The sequence below is a fragment of the Colobus angolensis genome, unplaced genomic scaffold (genome assembly GCF_000951035.1).
Source record: "Colobus angolensis palliatus isolate OR3802 unplaced genomic scaffold, Cang.pa_1.0 Scaffold126, whole genome shotgun sequence".
In the NCBI taxonomy this organism is placed as follows: domain Eukaryota; kingdom Metazoa; phylum Chordata; class Mammalia; order Primates; family Cercopithecidae; genus Colobus; species Colobus angolensis.
Window position 1 is genome coordinate 1,098,252 of NW_012113808.1, and position 18,332 is coordinate 1,116,583.

Here is an 18,332-nt window from a genome sequence, read left to right on the forward strand (position 1 = left end):
AAGCATCAGGCTCGTTTAGAGCCAGCAGTTGGGATTCTTCCTAAGTTTTGGTTCCCTCGTGGTGCTGGGTGGATGTTTGCATGGGATATGTCTAGGTTTGGATTTCAGATTTATTCTTGAATTTTTATTTCAGGATCTAACTTGGCAAGATGAGCACTCTGCCCCTTTCTCCTGGGAAACAAGGGTAAGTTGGATTAAATTTAGATCTATTTGTTCTTTTAAAAAGAATTGAATAGTTGTATATTTTTCTTTCAGCATTTGATGGACTCAGAAGACAGCCCCCTGACTGCCAGGCTGCAGGGGACGTGCCCATTGTTGGTAGAAAAGGAGGGGATGGGAGGAGCATGGTGAGGAACTAGGAAACTATTGTGTGTGGTGTGGTGATAGAGTTCAAAGTAGTAGTGCTTTCAGCCAGGGTCCAATGAGGCCCCACGATGCCCATTGATTAAGGGGGCCAGCCCTCTTGGGGGCCCTTTCTCTGCTCATACCTCTAGTCCCCGCACTTAGCACCTTGGTGAGAGATGCCCATAAGACAGAGTTTTGAGCAAATGGCAGGTGACGAGCCGGTTGATAGACATAGACATGCATTTAGCTAATTCATCCCAACTTGGATCACTATTCTGTCTCCCAGCCATTCATCTTCTTCATCATTATCATCATTGCCAGAGCTGCTTAAGAGCATCAAGCTTCACTGATGTTAATTCATTTTCCCCTCTCCTAAGTTGCCCCAGTAGAAGTACATTCATAAGCAAAATGACTAAAAGGCAGGTGTCTTTAACCCAAGGAACAGAAATAAAAGACCAAGATTTTCTGAATTCTAGAACAATTTGGTGGTGTGTGTTGGAGGGTTCTTTACGTCATGAGAGTGTGTGACAGACAGAGACAGCGGTGAGCCTGGAATAGGGCTTGGACTCCTGGGCAGATCAGGGTTTTTAAATGCTGAAACTTCAAGGCACTGGTTTTGTGGTTTTTCACTTGTCCACATCGTTGCTGATCAGAGCCCTCATCCCACCAGGAGGCCTATGAGCAGGGTGGGCCCAAGTGAAGGACCCTGAGAGGCCCTTATGTAAGCAACTGTGTCTTAAAATGAGATGTTGCCCAAGGGTTCAGATGGACAAGGACCTCTGGCACTGTTCTTGGTACACAGACAGTATTTAGTAAGCTATTGCCAGTTGCCCTGGGTGAAGCGAGCTGGCCTCAGGGCATGGGAGCGTGGGACAGTTGAGATGATTGTTAGAGTTAAGAGGTGATTTTGGGAAAGACGTGGCATTAATTTAGTCTCCCTAGGAATCTGAGTACTGGTTGCAGGGGTGACCAGCATTGTCTTGGGAGAGAGCACAAGATGTTAAGGAGCCACCTGCAATTGGAATAGCTCCTAAATCCAACGCTGGATCCTGTGTCTACTGACATTGCAAAGGAAGTCATAGGTGGGTAAAAAGTGCATCATTACATGGATTCTCAGCCGGGGCCCTCAATATTCCTTTTCTATGGGCTCCCAAAATGGGTAATTGTGAGAAACACTAATCCTATAGATGATATCTAGTGGTAATAGCCAGATAGATTCTCTGTGTGTTGGAAATGAGCAACCTTGGGTGTGGTGGCCCAGAAAGCAGTGCAGATTTTCCTGGACTGGGTCTGTAGTTGATGACATCACAGTGATAAAGGCAGAGGAAAGTAAAAAATAGTTAAAGTGTCCTAAGACCTAAGCTCATCATGTTCCCCATAAGAATATCTATTCTCTTAAGAATTTACCTTGTTAAATGTTCCCGAATCAGCTATTTGTGGGATAGGACATTTCATCTTTTATTAACTTGGCATAAAAGACATTCTGGGACAAGGTAGTGCAGCTCCTGAAGTGGCCACTGATACAGACACAGCTGCTGGGGCCAGAGTGGGAAACAGGTGCCTGGAGAAGTTCTCGAGAACAGAAAGAGCAAGTACAGTCCACTTGGATCACACTTGTGCTGAGAGACTCATTGTCCACAGATGCCAGCATATCTGGTCCCTTAGGAACCAGTGTACATTGAGGAAGCTTGCTAAATCCGGTTAACATGTGTCACCTATCATAACTTGCATCCTTTTAGTAAAGTGTAGTTTTCATTGCTCAGAGTTTGCAGTTTCATTTCATGTTCCTGTTAGATGAGAGTTCCAGTTTGTTTCACAAACTGTTGGGCTTACTCTGTGTCCTCACCTTCCTGTTTGATCTCTTGAGGTCAGACTTACTATAGTTTGCTATTAGAAATGTCTAGGGGCAAAACAGAGGGTATCTCGGAGAGCAAGGGAGCTGTCCCTTCTTCCTTCTTCACTAGACAGTGCCAAGTTTTAGAAAGCCCATCACTCATTCCTCTTTAGTCTTAACCCTGGAGTGCCCTGCCACCCTGCTTGAAGAGATTTGCCAAACTCTTCTTAAGACTTCAAGGCTTATAAGATCCTCATTGCAGAGCCACAAACAGGAGGTGGCTTTAGTGAAGGTAGGACCCCTCAATCTCCAATTGCAGGAATGGAGGGAGACTTGGACCCCATTTCTTGTTACCTCTCAATTGATGCCTTCCTAACTCTACCAGTTCTCTATAGATGCATAACAAACTTAATGGCTTGAAGCAGCATTTTATGTGCTCATGATTGTGTGGGTCAGTGGTTGGAGCAGGGCTCAGCTGGACTGTTCTTCTGTCGGCCTTGCCTGGGATCACTCATGTGTCATCTGATCTCCTGATGGGAACTCGATGCTCTGAGAACCTTGCTCATGTGTCTGGTTGGTGCTGGGTGTTAGCTGGACCACATGTCTCCAGCAGCCAGCCTGGACTTCTTCACACAGAGGTGGAGAGATTGGTGTGCAGGAACGGAAGTGTACGAGGACTCTTTTTGAAGCTTAGGCTGGGTAATTGCATAGTATCACTTCTCCTCTGTTCTGCTGGTCAAATCAAGGCACAAGCCAGGCCAGATTCAATGTGTGAAGGAAGAGATTGCACCTCTTGATAGAAGAGCTGCAGTAAGTTTGCACCCATTTTAAATCTAAGATTCCATGCCCTAGTAGCCATGTCATTCATTCCATGCTTAACCTTGGTTATTTCTTTCCATTTTTAATTAATCACTCATCGATTTTTTTTAAGTTTTATTTTTAATTTTGGCAAAATACACACAACATAAAATTTCCCATCTTAATCATGTTTAAATGTATAGTCTGGTGGCATTAAGTACATTCACATTTCTGTGCAAACATCATCATCCGTCTTGAGAACTCTTTTCTAAAATTATTATTTTTAATTGACAAATGAAAAATTATATATATTTATGATGTATAACAGGATGTTTTGATATGTGTACACATCGTGGAATGATTAAGTCAACTTAATCCACACCTCCAGAACTCATCTCACAAAACTGAAACTCTGTTCCCACTAGAGAATGACTTCCCCCCACTCCCGCTAGCCCGCGGCAGCCACCATCTATTTTCTGTCTCTGAAATCATTCATTGATTTTTTTTTTTCCAGTAGACATTTATTGTGTACCCTGTTTATGTCAGACATTATGCCGCAGGCCCAGAGTTGAGCATAGGCCACTTCTGTGCTCGAAAAACAGCTCAGTGAGTGGACAGCTATGTTTGGTGGCAAATCTCACTTAGGACAAAAGCTATAGCCACCAAGTCACTCCAGTCATTTTCCCCATTCATTTAACCCATATTTGTACACATGTTGGGTAGATGTAACCTCATGCCCTCCTTCGGCTATTCAGTTCAATAGGCATTTAACGGATGCCAGCAGAGTGCCCAACTCTTGACTTCTCCATCCTCTGACAAACCTACCTACACAAGGGTAAGCATGACCCAAGGTCACGGCCATGGGCAGAATTAAGAATCACAGGAATTTTTGGTTTCTCACCCAACTTTTGCACCTCCGTAGGCTTCCTTTCTCTTGGCCAGCCCATGACCGTTCCACTTCCACAGAATGAACTGCAGTTGTGCTTGGGACCGGTGGTCGCTGCCCCCATGCAACGCAGCTTTGATCAGGAGAGCTCACTGTGGCCTCACTGTAGCAGCTGTGCGCCTGCCTCATTTTCCAGCCTGTCCCCCATGCCTCAGTTGCCTCCTCTGAGGCTGATGCTGGCTGTAGTGCCTCTGTTGCCCAGACTTCTTCCATCATGGAAGGGAGGGCTGCTGGTCCCAGAAGTGGTGGGGGTGGTCGTGATTGTCATCTTTTCCACTCATCTATCAGCTTGGCAGGTGTGCAGGTGGAGAGGGGGCCAGTGGGGACCTAATGTTGCATTCCTATCTCATGCTACTGCTGTTTTGAGAGGAAAAAACTCAGCACTTAGAAGGCTTCAGACGGGATGAGGAGGCAGGGAGTGGAGAGAGGATTCTTTACATTCCCCAGGTGGCCTGGGCTGGAGAATTCAGAGGAGAAAATGCCTTTGGGGCAGGTCAGGCCCTGCCTCAAAGTTGGCTGGGCTCTTGGGACCCCATCCCCAGCCTTGGTTGGCTGGGCTCTTGGTTGGCTGGGCGTTTTGACCCTGTCCCCAGCCTTGCCCCTCCTCCAGGCTGTCTATCTGCTTCTCCTTTCTGGCTACCCCATTCCTTCACCTGATGTCCAGCTGCCTATTAGGACGGTAAGTAGGTTGGGCTGGGGATCGGTTTCTTGATTTGATGGATATTAAAAGATCTCAGGGGGCCAGTATAGATCATTCCCAGAGTAGGGAAACCTTCCAGAGCCCTCCTCGGGAAGACACATAAACATTTATGAGCACAGGCCCTTCCTCCATGCTGTGCCCATGATAGGGATGTGTGTGCACTTTGAATTCTTTCACCCTTGGGAGGCTGGTGTCCCTGTTCACGCTGTGGGTCAGGACACCAGGATGCAGGGGGTCAGGTGCCTGGCAGGTCGAGTGGACAAAGAGCAGTTGGAGCTCAGGTCTGTCTGTGGCTTGCAGGGCTTTGCTGCCCCTGGTGGGACAGAAGGGCTCTTCCAGGAGGATGTTCCTGGACATAGAGGATTCACTGACTCTGCTTGGTGGTTCCTCCTCACTTCCAGTCACAAGGTTTCTGAGAGGCAGGGCACCCTGGGGTGGCACCCACCCACCCGCAGCTTGGTCTCTGCGCTCCTCACCGAGACCCCCATCTCTGCCCAGCAGTCCCCTCCCTTCCTCCTGCCCTTCCTCTGGGCTGTGCCTCACCCCTTCCTGAGACAACAGTGGACCCCTGTGGGCCTCTGCTCTCGACCGTTCCCTGCTCTCCATGTGTGTGGGGTGATGTGTCAGTCGCTCAGCCCTGCCCTCACCCTGCACTGCCATCCCACAGGCTCTGTTCTCGCCCGCCTCAGGGACCATGTTCCCTTGAACCTCAGTGTTTTGCTTAGTCCCCTGACCCCCATCCACCTGAGAAGGCCCCACCTGCCCTCCAGACTCAGCACAAAGCCTCTTTTCACACTTGTCCCAATCAGGAATCTCACCACGTGCCGGGTGTGTGCTGAGCACCCTCCCTGCATTGCAGCATGTAATCCTCACAACAATCCACTTTACAGGTGAGGAAAGCAAGGCATAAAGTGAGGATGTGAACCAGGCAGTCGTAAGCCCAGGGCTGGGCTCTTAACCCCTGTGCAGCTTCCAGAGTTGCCCTCTTCCTTGTTCCCGTTAGGAAGCACTGTGATAGAGGAAACACAGCGATCGTGCTGATGAATTCCTTGTTGGTGCATCTTCGTCCCTGTGAGGTGATGAGCCCAGAATGGCAGACACAGTTATTTGTCCCTTAACCTTGACATCCCTGGGGCACCTCTGCACCCATGCTCTGTTGGGCCTCCGCTGAGTTCTCCCTGGCTGGTGTTTGTTGCCTTAAAGGCTGACTGGGCGGGTGTTTGTTTGCTTACGTTCATTGCCCCGTCTCTTTGGGCCCCTGGGTTTGTCCCTGCCAGCAGCCACTTCTACTGAATTTGTGATTCTAAAGGTTTTGAGTGTCCTCCCACTCATCTTCCTCCTCTTCCCTCTTTGGAGGGGAGGTGGCAAGAATAGGTGTTAAGTGGCTGGTGAATGTATTAGGATTTGCTCCATTAAATGGTGATCTTTTCTGACAAGGCTTCTGTAGCCTTTGTCTCAACAATTTAGATCCGTCCAAGGCTGCCAAGCCAAACAGTTAGTTTTGGCAGCCTGCCCTCGTCTTTTACTGAAATATTACACATTCCTCTTCAGTGAGTGGGATGTTAAAAATAGACACTGGGCTCAGTTGTGGTCCTTCTGTTTTTAGAACAGACATGGCCAACTGAGACCCAGTTCCCCGCATGGGGCGACTGACGCCCAGCCCTGGCCTGGCTGGAGGGAGTCCGCCCAGCAGAGCCTCCGTGGGCACTTGGGACATTGAGGCTGGGCTGTCAGTGTTGCTGTTAGGAGGGACGGTTTCCTTGTGGACTCTCCTATCTCCCCTGTCCCAAAGACTATAGAAGACCACTAAGTTGAATCCCCAAACCCTGGCTTTCTGTCTGTGGCCAGCGCCCATGAGTTGGCGTTCCGTGGCCCATGGGTTCCTCCCCTTCATGAGCCTCGTCCTCCCGCCAGCCCTGGCTCCCTGTTGCTCAGTGCCGTGGGAGAGGCTGACATGACCTCCTTTCTCAAGAGCCCAGCTCTTTTTCCACACCTGTAGAAAATGGATTTTTGTTCTAGGAAAGTCTAGGACGTGCCCTGAACTGGAAGAGACGGGGAATGGCCAACAGTGTGGAGTCACCGAAGCAAAAAGCAGTCAAACTTACTTTGAAATGACAAAAGGGGCTCTGCCTTCCTGTGGCCTGCATGTCGGTGTGTCTTTGAAAATGAACTTGGAGGCACTTTTCGCTCTGTCCTGGTGCTGTGTGCACAGACACCAGGACAGGTCCCGCCTGGGCAGAATGAGGTCCCTGGGCGGGATGGGCTGCAGTTCCTGAGAGATGGGCTTGATCTCCCCTGGGCCCCCACCTGGCCCTGCTAGAGTCTGTTTTTATTATAGTTCCTGGAGTTTTTAGAGCTGAGCAGAGTCAGATCTAGACAGGAGAAAAGATTCTTCCCCTACCCCAAGAGGTTTGTGTCTAGAAATTCTAGATGACACACCTGTTTCCTTTGGGGAAAGCAGTGGGGAAGAGGCCTAGCACCCAGCAGGGTGATGGATGAGGGCAGGGTTTTTTTTTATATATAGTAGTTTGAAATATTGATGGGGTACATGTGAAATCATAGACTGTATGTTTACGTTGGGGTATTTGGGGCGTCCATCACTTCGAGTATTTATCATTTCTATATGTTGGGAGCGTTTTACGTCCTCTCTTATAGCTATTTTAAAATACACAGCACACTTCACTATAGTCACCCCTCTCTGCTATTGAACATTAGAGCAAACGCCTACTCCTTCTATCTCGTTAACCAACCTCTCTTCATCCCCTTCCTACCCACACACCCTTCCCAGCCTGCAGTTTCTATTTCTTCTACTCCCTGCCTTCATGAGATCATCAGGGCTGTTTTGTTAAAGGAGATTGTAGTTATACGTTATTTGCAAAATTATGAACAGCGTACACATACATAGGGAAAAAGACTTAGAAGCAAATGCATTGGAACTTTTTTCTTCTTTAAGTTCTTGTCTTCCCCATAGTCACCTCCAGACCCCCTAAACTAGGTAGCTGCTTCTGCCAGCAAAGCCCTCTCCTCTGGCCAGATGACACCCTCCTCTGAAGAGCTGTTGCCAGGTTTCCGGGTCTCCTGTTACCCAAGCAGGGATGGGAGCAACCTCTGTCATTCTGTTTGAGGAGGTCACACCAAGCTAAGTGCTGCCTGGTTCCCTTCCCCCAGCACCCCTGAAGCAGCCCAGGAACCACTGTGATGGGCGTCTCCCCCCGGCATCCCTGGCTCTGCCCACTGCTGCCCTCCACGTACACAGGAAGTTCTGTCTCACCTTCTAGAGGCTTCTGAGCAAAGACACTCATGGGAGAAATTGCTGATCCTAAAAAAGCCTGGGGTTTGATGAAGTGCTCAGTTTTAAGTGCTGTCCTTACACTACAATTTCCAGATCAAAGTCAACTCTGTCCCCTGAGCTGGGCCCCACTTCCAAGCCATTTTTAGCGATTTGCCTATTTCAAGAACCCATCATCTCTATCCCACAGTTTTTCTGTATCCTGTTGTGGAATTTGGAAATACGCAGAGTATTCAGAATGCATCACTCAGAAACAGTCCTTTAAGATCAAATTAGATCACACACATACATAAAGAAATACTGCTGTGTCCACTGCTCCTGGTGGCTTCCACGGGTGTCGTACCTGGTGTTATTTTGTAACGCAGGATGCCCAGCCATGGATTCAGGCTTGGAATCTCGCGATCCAGATTGAAATCCCAGCTGCCGATCTCGTAGTGGGCTGGTGACCTAGGAAAATTTAATTATCACTCCAATTCTCCATTTTCTCATTTGTAGAATGAAAATAATAATAATTTAGAAACAACATTCCTGACGCATCAGGCACACTGAGTAATCTACATTGTCTTTAACCAGAGCTCCTGGAAGAACCAATGCTTTGATGGCTGTCGCCCAGGTTGGAGTGCAGTGGCACGGTCTTGGCTCACTGCAACCTCTGCCTTCTGAGTTCAAGCGATTCTCCTGCCTCAGCCTCCTGAGTGGCTGGGATTACAGGCGTGCATCACCATGCCCGCCTAATTTTTGTATTTTTAGTAGAGACAGGGTTTCACCGTGTTGGTCAGACTGGTCTCAAACTTCTCAGCTCGTGATCTGCCCGCCTCGGCCTCCCAAAGTGCTGGGATTACAGGCGTGATCCTGCGCGTGATACACCGCGCCCGGCCCTTGGATTTTATTTCCTATAACATTGAGCTTCAGGGCAGCCTAGGCTTGCGTTTTAAAGTTGAATTCTTCGTGGCCTCATGATCTCATCTCCCAAGCCTAGAGGGAAGACATCTGGCCATCAGAAGCTGGGCTTTTAGAAGTCTCAGACTCAGAGAGCGTGTGCAGCTGTCTATGTTCAGGGCCTGCAGTTCACACAGGAAAAGCAGTATTTCCATCCTTGCCCTGACAAATACGCCCCTGCCTGTTGGTGAGAATCCTGGGAGAGTGCTGCTGTCTGCAGAGACTTAAAGAACTGAACAGACCATTGATTATGTGAAAGACTGTGCATGAAAGGCATGAAGAACCATGTTGTGTATCTTAAGTTAGCACAGGCAGTTTCAAATTATCGTACTCAGTGACTGAAAATGCTACTGTGATGTACATCTGGTGGCATTAGAAATTGGGGCAGCCGCTAGAAAGCAGATTTGATAGTATGCATCCAAAACCATAAAAAGGAAAGGTTTAAATTGTTTGTATTTTGATATTTCACTTCTAGAAATCTGTCTAAAAAATTAACCCAAAATGAGGAAGAGATTATATGCATGAAGATGTTTATGGTAACCTTAATTATAACAATAAGGCCTAGAAATAGCAGATGGTCTGATAATAAGAAAATGGTTAAGTAGGTGGTGTGACAGCTACTGAAATATTTTTACAACCATTAAAAATAATGGTTATAATGACCATGCAACAACATGGATGATGCTTTTGATTAAGTGGAAAAGCAATACCCCAAATCACATGCCCAACAGAACTACAGCCTCATAAAACACATATATAAAAATGGTTACATAGAAATAACAAAAAGCAGTAGTGATTATGGGAAGAGAGAAGGATTGTGACTGATTCTTTTTCTTTTTTCTATTTCCCAAACTTTTTGTCATGTAGTTTTATTACTTTTATTTATTTATTTTTAGTATATATTTTCTTTTTTCTTTCTTTTAATTTGAGATGGAGTTTCACTCTTGTTGCCCAGGCTGGAGTGCAATGCCGCGATCTTGGCTCACCACAACCTCTGCCTCCCGGGTTCAAGCGATTCTCCTGCCTCAGCCTTCCTGAGTAGCTGAGATTACAGGCATGCACCACCACGCCTGGCTAATTTTCTATTTTTAGTAGAGATGGGGTTTCTCCATGTTGGTCAGGCTGGTCTCGAACTCCTGACCTCAGATGATCCACCTGCCTCGGCCTCCCTAAGTGCTGGGATTACAGGCGTGAGCCATACCATGCCCGGCCTGTTTTTAATATATTTTTTGAGACAGGGTCTTGCTCTGTTGCCCAGGCTGGAATGCAGTGGTGCAGTTGTGGCTCACTGCAGCCTTGACCTCCCAGGCTCAAGCAATCCTCCCACCTCAGCCGACTGAGTAGCTGGAGACCACAGGCATGTGTCACCATGCCTGCCAATTTTTTAAAAAAATTTTTAGTAGAGAAGGGGTCTCACTTGTTGCCCAGGCTGGTCTTGAACTGGGCGCAAGCGATTTTCTATCCTTAGCCTCCCAAAGTGCTAGGATTACAGACATGAGCCACCACATCTGGCATATTAATTTATTTTAGAAAGAGGCAGGGAAGTATGAGGGAGTAGAAATGGTGAGGGAAGAGAGAAGTCTTCAGAATTGATTTTAGACATAATTGAGATTACAAATTGCTTGTTCTGCAGAGCTTGGAAGACAACATTCTACTCCAAAGAGGTGGTTTAGGTTGCCATGTAATGATTTTGGTGGTCAAAACAGCTCAGCAGTATCATTTTTAGAGATCACTGTGGTTAGCAGCATCCAGATCAAGGAAAGCATTTTGTGAGTGCTCAGATGTGGGGCATGGGCTGTGATGGGTGCTGGGCCCTGCCCTCTGGGTGTTTGTGATCTGAGGCTGGGTTCTGACCCTGGCTGCGAGTGCCCTTGTGTTGCAGTGTGCACCTTTCCTCATTATTCTCCCAGTGAGGGTCATCACCTGCCAGGAAGGTGCTAGAACCACGCTGGAGGAGACAGGCAGGTGCCCTGTTTACCAAGCAGAGAGCCCTTACTCATCGGTAATACTGAGATGCCTTGAGCTGCATGTAGCATAGAGCATGAGGGGTTGTATTAGTATTAGTGTGTTCTTGTGTTGCTTTGAAGAAATGCCTGAGACTGGGTAGTTGATAAAGAGAAGAGGTTTAATTGGCTCACAGTTCTGCGAGCTGCACAGGAAACATGGCCTCAGCATCTGCTTGGCTTCTGGGGAGACCTCGGGGATGTGGCTCATGGTGGAAGGCAGAGGAGAGCAGGTATCTCAGATGGCAGAGCAGAAGCAAGAGGGAGAGAGGCAGGGGGAGGTGCCACACCCTTTTAAATGACCAGATCTCATGGGAACTCACTATCATGAAGACAGCATCCACCCCATGATCCAGACACCTCCCACCAGGCCCCACCACCAGCACTGGGGATGACAGTTCAGTATGAGATTTGGGAGGGGAGCACCACCCACACTCTCTCATCCGGCCTTGGCATTTAAGCTTCTGATGCATTTCAGCTGTGCAATGGAAGGCCTGACCATACCCACCACTCAAGACAGTTCCAGCACATGGGCAACAACTCGTGTGTGGCTGGCATGCGTCCACATGCTGAGGAGGGGGTACGTGAGCTGGCACACCTGTAATGGTCGATTCTCAGTATCACTTTCTTTTTTCTCTCCTTTCTCACGTCCCACCCTAGAGTCAGATGGAGTTCAGTATCTCCGCCCTGTCCATCCAGGAGCCGAGCAACGGCACCACCGCCAGCGAACCCAGACCACTGTCCAAAGCTTCCCAGGGCTCCCAGGCCCTCAAGTCCTCCCAAGGCAGCAGGTCCTCCAGCCTGGACGCCCTGGGCCCCGTCAGGAAGGAGGAGGAAGCATCCTTCTGGAAGATCAATGCTGAGAGGTCCCGAGGGGAGGGGCCTGAGGCCGAGTTCCAGTCGCTGACCCCTAGCCAGATCAAGTCCATGGAGAAGGGGGAGAAGGTCTTGCCTCCCTGCTACCGGCAGGAACCTGCCCCGAAGGACAGGGAGGCCAAGATGGAAAGGCCTAGCACCCTCCGTCAGGAGCAGCGTCCTCTTCCCAGCGTGAGCACCGAACGCGAGAGACCCCAGCCCGTCCAGGCCTTCAGCAGCACACTGCATGAGGCCGCCCCCTCCCAGCTCGAGGGGAAGCTGCCGTCTCCTGACATCAGGCAGGACGACGGGGAAGACACCCTGTTCTTGGAACCCAAGTTTGCACAGGTGGGTGGCCTGCACCAACGTGTTCTCAGGCAGGGTTGCACCTTCTTCCATGGGGACTGAGAGGGTCCCCCACAAAGCAGGCAGGCCACAGGTGCCCATGCTCTTTTTCCTCTCCCCCCGCCTTCCTCCTTCCCCTGCCTCTTCCTCAGTGGATGCCTAGGCTCAGTGTGCTGAACCACCAACACATATGCAACAAGACAAGTTTTGCGAGTCGATCTGGGTGCCCTGATTTGTGTGCCAGTTAGTGGATTCCGTGGCCCACTGCGCTTTCCCGGGTGTGGGGGTTGCTATCAGAAGAGGCCCCCGGAAGGCGCTACGCCCAGGGCTGTCACAGCTCAAGGCTGTGTTAGGCCTTCTTTTTGGGAGCTATCCATAGAGGCAATGGTCTGCTCTTTAGGATTGGCCTGGATTTGGACCAGGGTAGCAGCCTGCTGGCAAGCTGCCTGCTGGCAAGGTGGGCAGGCACACTTGGGAGGCCACACTGGGTCTTGCCCGTCTGTGGGCCTTGCTGGACTCCTGGCTGCCTTGCTGAGGAGTGAGCCCAGGATGCAGTTTCCTCCATGGTAGCCGCACCCGGCCTCCTATGGCTCTTGAGACTCCTTGGTTCTTGTGGTCACTGTTCTTTTTTTTTTTTAAATTTTTTGTTTCCATAGGTTTTTGGGGAACAAGTGGTATTTGGTTACATAAGTTTTTTAGTAGTGATTTGTGAGATTTTGGTGCACCCATCAGCCGAGCAGTGTACACTGAACCCAGTTTGTAGTCTTTTATCCCACACCCTTCTCCCACCTTTTCCCCCTGAGTCCCCAAAGTCTTTTGTGTCATTCCTATGCCTTTGCATCCTCATAGCTTAGCTCCCACTTATGAGTGAGAGCATATGATATTTGGTTTTCCATTCCTAAGTTACTTCACTTATGATTAGAATAATAGTCTCCAATCCCATCCAGGTTGCTGCAAATGCCATTAATTCATTCCTTTTTATGGCTGAGTAGTATTCCATCATATATATATATATATACACCACAGTGTCTTTATCCACTCACTGATTGGTGGGCATTTGGGCTGGTTCCACATACTGAATTTTAAAAGTTTTTTTATTATTATAAAATATTATGATAAAATATTATTAATATAAAATATTATTATGATAAAATTTACCATTTTCACCATTTTACAGTATACATTTGATGGCATTTGAGTACATTCTCAATGCTGTGTAACCATCACTACCATCCATCTCCAGAACTCCTTTCAACCCGCACAGCTAAAGCTCTGGACCCGTTCAACACTAACATCCCATTTCTCCCTCCCCCGCAAGCTCCTGGCAAGCGCCATTCCACTTTCTGTTTCTGTGAATTTGACTCCTCTAGGTACCTCATATAAGTAGCACCATATAGTATTTACCCTTTTGTGACTGACATTTTACTTAGTGTGGTGTCTTCAAGGTTCATTCATTTTGTAGCATGTGTAGAATTTCCTTCTAAGGCTAATAATCCATTGTGTGCTTAGACCACATTTTGTGTATCCACCGATCCATCAACAGACACTTAGGTTGGCTATTGTGGTCTGGTAGGAATAGTGCTGTTGTGAACACGTATGTACAAATATGTATGTGTTCCAGCCCCTGCTTTCCCTTCTCCTGGGTGCATACCCAGATGTGGAATTGCTGGATCACATGGTGGTTCTATTTCTACTTTTTTGAAGAACCTGCATCCTGTTCGCCACAGCAGCTGCGTCATTTTACATTCCCATCAACATGGGTTTGAGTTTCTCCACTCCCTTGCAAACTTGTTATTTTCTGTGTCTTTGCTAGCGCCATGCGAAGGGGTTTGAGGTGGTGTCTCGCTGTGGTTTAGACTTGCCTGTCCCTGATCATGAGTGGTGTTGAGCCTCATTTCATGTGCTGATTGGCCATCTGTGTCTCTTCTTTGGAGAAGTGTCCCATGGTCCCTTGCCCATTTTTAAATTTTTGGTTATTTTGTTGTTGAGTTGAGATCATCACTGATAACGTTGAATGTCACCCAGAGCGGGTTTCCAGTGCTTCCATGCCTCCCTCGGCAGATGGCTGCACGTGCTGTCCTGAGGAGGGAGGATCCAGCAGTGCTAGTACCTTCTCCCCACCTCGGCTCCCCGTCAGCGCTCCAACCTGTCCTCCTCTTCATGTTTCTGCACCTTCTTAAGCCAGTGCTTTCAGCCCTCTCGTTTCCTGCCTCCTCTGGTACCTGCCCATCTCTCCATTCTGTTTTCTGTCTACATCCTCCTGCCCATCAGCTCCTCCTTACAGACAGGCTGTGTTCGCTGCCTCCCTAACCAGCACTCTTCTCTGAGACTCTGCACTGGGGGCTTCCTCTGAAGGACGTATTTCCATAAAATAGGTGATAGTCCCTACTCTAAAGAGAAGCAGGAACGTGTTTCTGTGTGGGCAGTGGAGAGTAGGAGACAGCACATGAAATTCCTTTGAGAGAACAGATTTCTGAGAGTAAAGCACAGTGAAATGCCACTGCATTGAAGAAACTGGAAGGAAACCAGAATAAGGAAGACTGGATTGCACCTCTTCCATTCTGCATGTTTTGCCTCACTCTGCACCAGTCTCACATGCAGCCAAACTGGGCCTGAGACAGGTGTCAAGGGCAAGCCCCTCAGGCCATTGCCTGCTCTTGCTGCCATGTATGCATTTTCTGCCTGCCGGCTGCTTGGAGGGCGGACAGTCAAGGTTTCTTTGCTCAAGAGGACCTCAGCACACCAGGTGAATGTCTGCCGGTGTTAGGCTGGAGGAAAGGGACATTGGAAACAGGCTGCTGAGTGGAAGCCAGTCAGAAGGTTTATGAAAACAGCAGCAGCTTGAGACAGCCTGTGCTTACAAGAGGGGACCTGTCAGTCAAGCCCTTTCTCCTGAAAGAACAATGAAATTAAACCAGGCCTTGTGGTGCACACCTGGTGCATGCCTGTAGTCCCAGCTATGTCGGAGGCCCAGGCGAGAGGATCACTTGAGCCCCGGAGGCTGAGCCTGGAGTTCGGGAAAATCACCTCATAACCTTTCACAAGATCTGAAAGAAATAAGCTTCACATTCTTTCCATGCTTTGTTTACTTTCTCAACTTTGCAAGTTCTTTTTTGTTGTGTTTGCGTGTGATGTTTGTTTTATATTTGAAGGAATATCTTTATTAATTGTTCTCTTATTTAGGATGAATAAATTGAAACATGGCTGTCATTCAGAAAAAGATTTATAGAAAAATACAGAGACATTGTTCTTTTCTCTGTAAGGTCTGTAAGCTGCTCCCAGCCATGCCTGGGGTTGAAGAGGGGTTAGTGTTGGATGCTGGCAGAGTGTAGATTGCATTGAACTTTATTTAATCTTCTGATTTCAAGCACTGAGATAAATTGAGGTCAGGGAACCTCTGAGACAGAAGTAGGCTCTTTTATCTGGGTCGTTTTAAATGAGATGCTGTTTTTAGATTATGCATAACTGAAAAAATAAAGGCTCATGTCTGTCTTCCATGTTTTTGTCCTTTCTACAGGTCAGCTCAAGTAATGTCGTCTTGAAGACGGGATTTGATTTTCTGGACAATTGGTAAAATGTATTAGAAAACTGCAGTGAAGAACCCTAAAATGTTTTCCAAAGTGGTGTGGTGGAGGAGGATAAAAAGGGCCACCTTTTCCTATGTATTTTCCTGGTTTCTTGACACTCTTTTCTTAATCATTTGGAAACTGGTCAATATTGCAGATTTTTTCTTTTTTGGTAGAACCAGATATATATGCTATTTTCAGTGATTTGATAACAGAAGTTTTACATTTGGAATTTTTAAGGTCTGTTAATACTTCAGGAGATCTTGTAAATAAAACTTCTGTTCCCACCTCCACCCAATTTTCCCCTCCTCAAAGGATGTATTTCCACCAAGTCACAAAAATCGTAGAAGTGATTTCCATCTCCTTCTCCATTATTTCCCCTCCCCCTCCCCTTTTCAACATATGGGTTCCTTTTGAGGGGTGATTGAGGGTCATGTTATCAGCCATGACATCAGCGTGCTGGCCGTGACCCCGGAAAGATTGGCCCCCAGAGACCTTCTTAGCCAGCACTCGCAGCTGTCCGGGACTTCTCTGGCGGAAGCCATGTCTCTCACATCATGTGCCGCCCTCCACTTTCACGCCATTTCCAGGGAACAGACTGCGGGTATGTGGCAGCGTAGTCTTTAAGCTGCCCTGATACGTATTCAGAGTACGGATCATTGTTTTTAAAAAAGAGTTGCATGTTTAAAGAGTTTTGTATTAACTTTTCATTATTTTGTATCTAGATTATCAGCAGTGGGGCTACCACTTTCTTTGGTTTTGTATCCATTTCCTCTTGGAGGTTCTTGTTGCTTATGTGACCTGTTGGTTGTTCCCTGGACTGGGCACCTGCAGGAGTCAGGGCAGATGGCAGGCGTGGCTGGAGGACAGGGCTCTTCTGCTTAGTTGTGTTAAAGTCTTCCAGCGTGGGACTGGTAGGAGCAGTGGGCATTCTTTTTCCTAAGGGCTAGCCAGGCTGCATCATGACGGACCTTCCCCAGCCCTGACCACCACTAGAAGCAGAAGAGTGGAGTTTGTGATCACCTCAGCAGCACCCGTAGAGACCTGCGTGGTGTCATAGCAGCAGTATCTCTTGGAGCTGGTGCAGACGCCAAGGCTGCCCAGTGGTACAAGGTGGCCCACCTCCCCTAGGGAAGCTGCTGCACTCACAGGCTGGCCTGCCCAGTGGCCCTTGAGCTGTGTGAGCCTGCAGGAGCCATGCAAGCAGAGCCTCAAGCCCAGTATGGCGCCATCTCCACGTTGCCATCACTGCGTTCTCACCTGAAGCCTTAATCTCTGCGACGCCTGCCAGTGAGCGCTTGGTTTCAATACCAAAGTGTGTCTTTTTTTTTTTTTTTTTTAAATGCGTGTTTCATAGGACCTTCTGAAATGATTTCCAGAATATTTTATCTGGCTCCAAAATAAAGCACATCGCAACTCACCTCAACCCCTCATCACCTCCAGGAAAGTTTCTGCCAAAGCTGTGGCATAGCCAACATTTGGTTTGGTTCTTGCCAGTTGCTTTATGTCCCTAAAGCTCATTTGGCTCCTTGAGGTGTATTTTATCTTTCTCCTTCAGTGATTTACTGTAACTTTTCAAATATTGGTTCTTTTGTACCATTTAAGTATAGTCGATATATGTGAGGCAAAAAAGGTTTCAGCACAGTGGTGAGGGGAAAAGGAGCTTAGAAATCCCAGTTGGCACAGCCTGAGCAGGCGCCAGCTCCCCTTGGGGCTAACGGCACCGTTCACACAGGAATCCTCAGAATCAGCAGCCACCTGCCTCCACCTTCTGCCTGGTGAGCACGGGGCTGTTATAGAATCTATGGTAGCAAATGTATATGTATGCGTTTGTATTCTGTAGTGTTGGTGTAGCACAGAAGAAAGACCTGTGTCTTAGACACTAGGCCAAGGTTATCTGCCTCTTCTCTTGGGAGAAATTCTGATGTTTTTTTTTTTTCTTTTTTTGAGACAGAGTCTCGCTCTGTCACCCAGGCTGGAGTATAGTGGCGCAATCTCGGCTCACTGCAAGCTCCACCTCCTGGGTTCACGCCATTGACCTGCCTCAGCCTCCCGAGTAGCTGGGACTACAGGTGCCCACTACCACGCCCGGCTAATTTTTTTTTTTTTTTTTTTTTTTTTTAGTCAAGACGGGGTTTCACCATGTTGGCCAGGATAGTCTCAATCTCCTGACCTCGTGATCCGCCCACCTCAGCCTCCCAAAGTGCTGGGATTACAGGCGTAAGCCACCGCACCCGACCAGAAATTCTAATTTCTTTCCACTTTATCATAAAGCCCAATATTCTCTCCAAGTTCTTCTTGGTGCTGAGGGCTGTGGATATTATTGAAAGCTTCTGCCTCACTTAGTACCGACTGGGGCCCAGCACCTAGCAATGTTAACTCTAATAACAATGTTTCTTAATGGAATAGCCTCCTGAGATTAAATGTAAATAAAAAATTAGGAAATCTTGGAGGGAGTCCTCAAGTTGTATTGCTTTGCTCTGCTTTTCGAAGAAGGGACGACCCGGAGGACACAGGCTCGTGTGTGGGTCTTCATCCTGCCTGACCAGCAGACCTTCCTCTGCACCTTGGGCAAAGTCTATGCAAAGATGGTTTCTTAGCTCTACATTTGCCATATTTTTCCTCCCATGCATCAGGAGGGAGTTTCTAAATCCAGGAGTTTATATTTATTTTTTAGAAAATACACACTTTTCAGGAGAAACCTGAGCATGA

At 47.9% G+C, this 18,332-nt stretch overlaps 1 protein-coding gene across 5 annotated transcripts in view; it reads left to right on the forward strand.

The window, feature by feature from the left end:
• LOC105505478 (chromosome unknown open reading frame, human C1orf198) overlaps positions 1-17,046 on the forward strand; it is a 29,285-nt gene extending 12,239 nt beyond the window's left edge. For 3 of the 5 annotated variants that reach the window (XM_011933313.1, XM_011933317.1, XM_011933315.1), the window contains exons 2-3: positions 134-184; positions 11,515-12,545. In XM_011933313.1, the coding sequence (XP_011788703.1) occupies positions 134-184; positions 11,515-12,117 (654 nt within the window). In that variant the 3' untranslated portion in view covers positions 12,118-12,545. Of the gene's footprint in view, positions 1-133; positions 185-11,514; positions 12,546-15,571 lie in introns of those variants that run through there. The other 2 variants (XM_011933314.1, XM_011933316.1) reach the window with 1 other exon arrangement.
• The last annotated feature ends 1,286 nt before the right edge of the window (positions 17,047-18,332 follow it).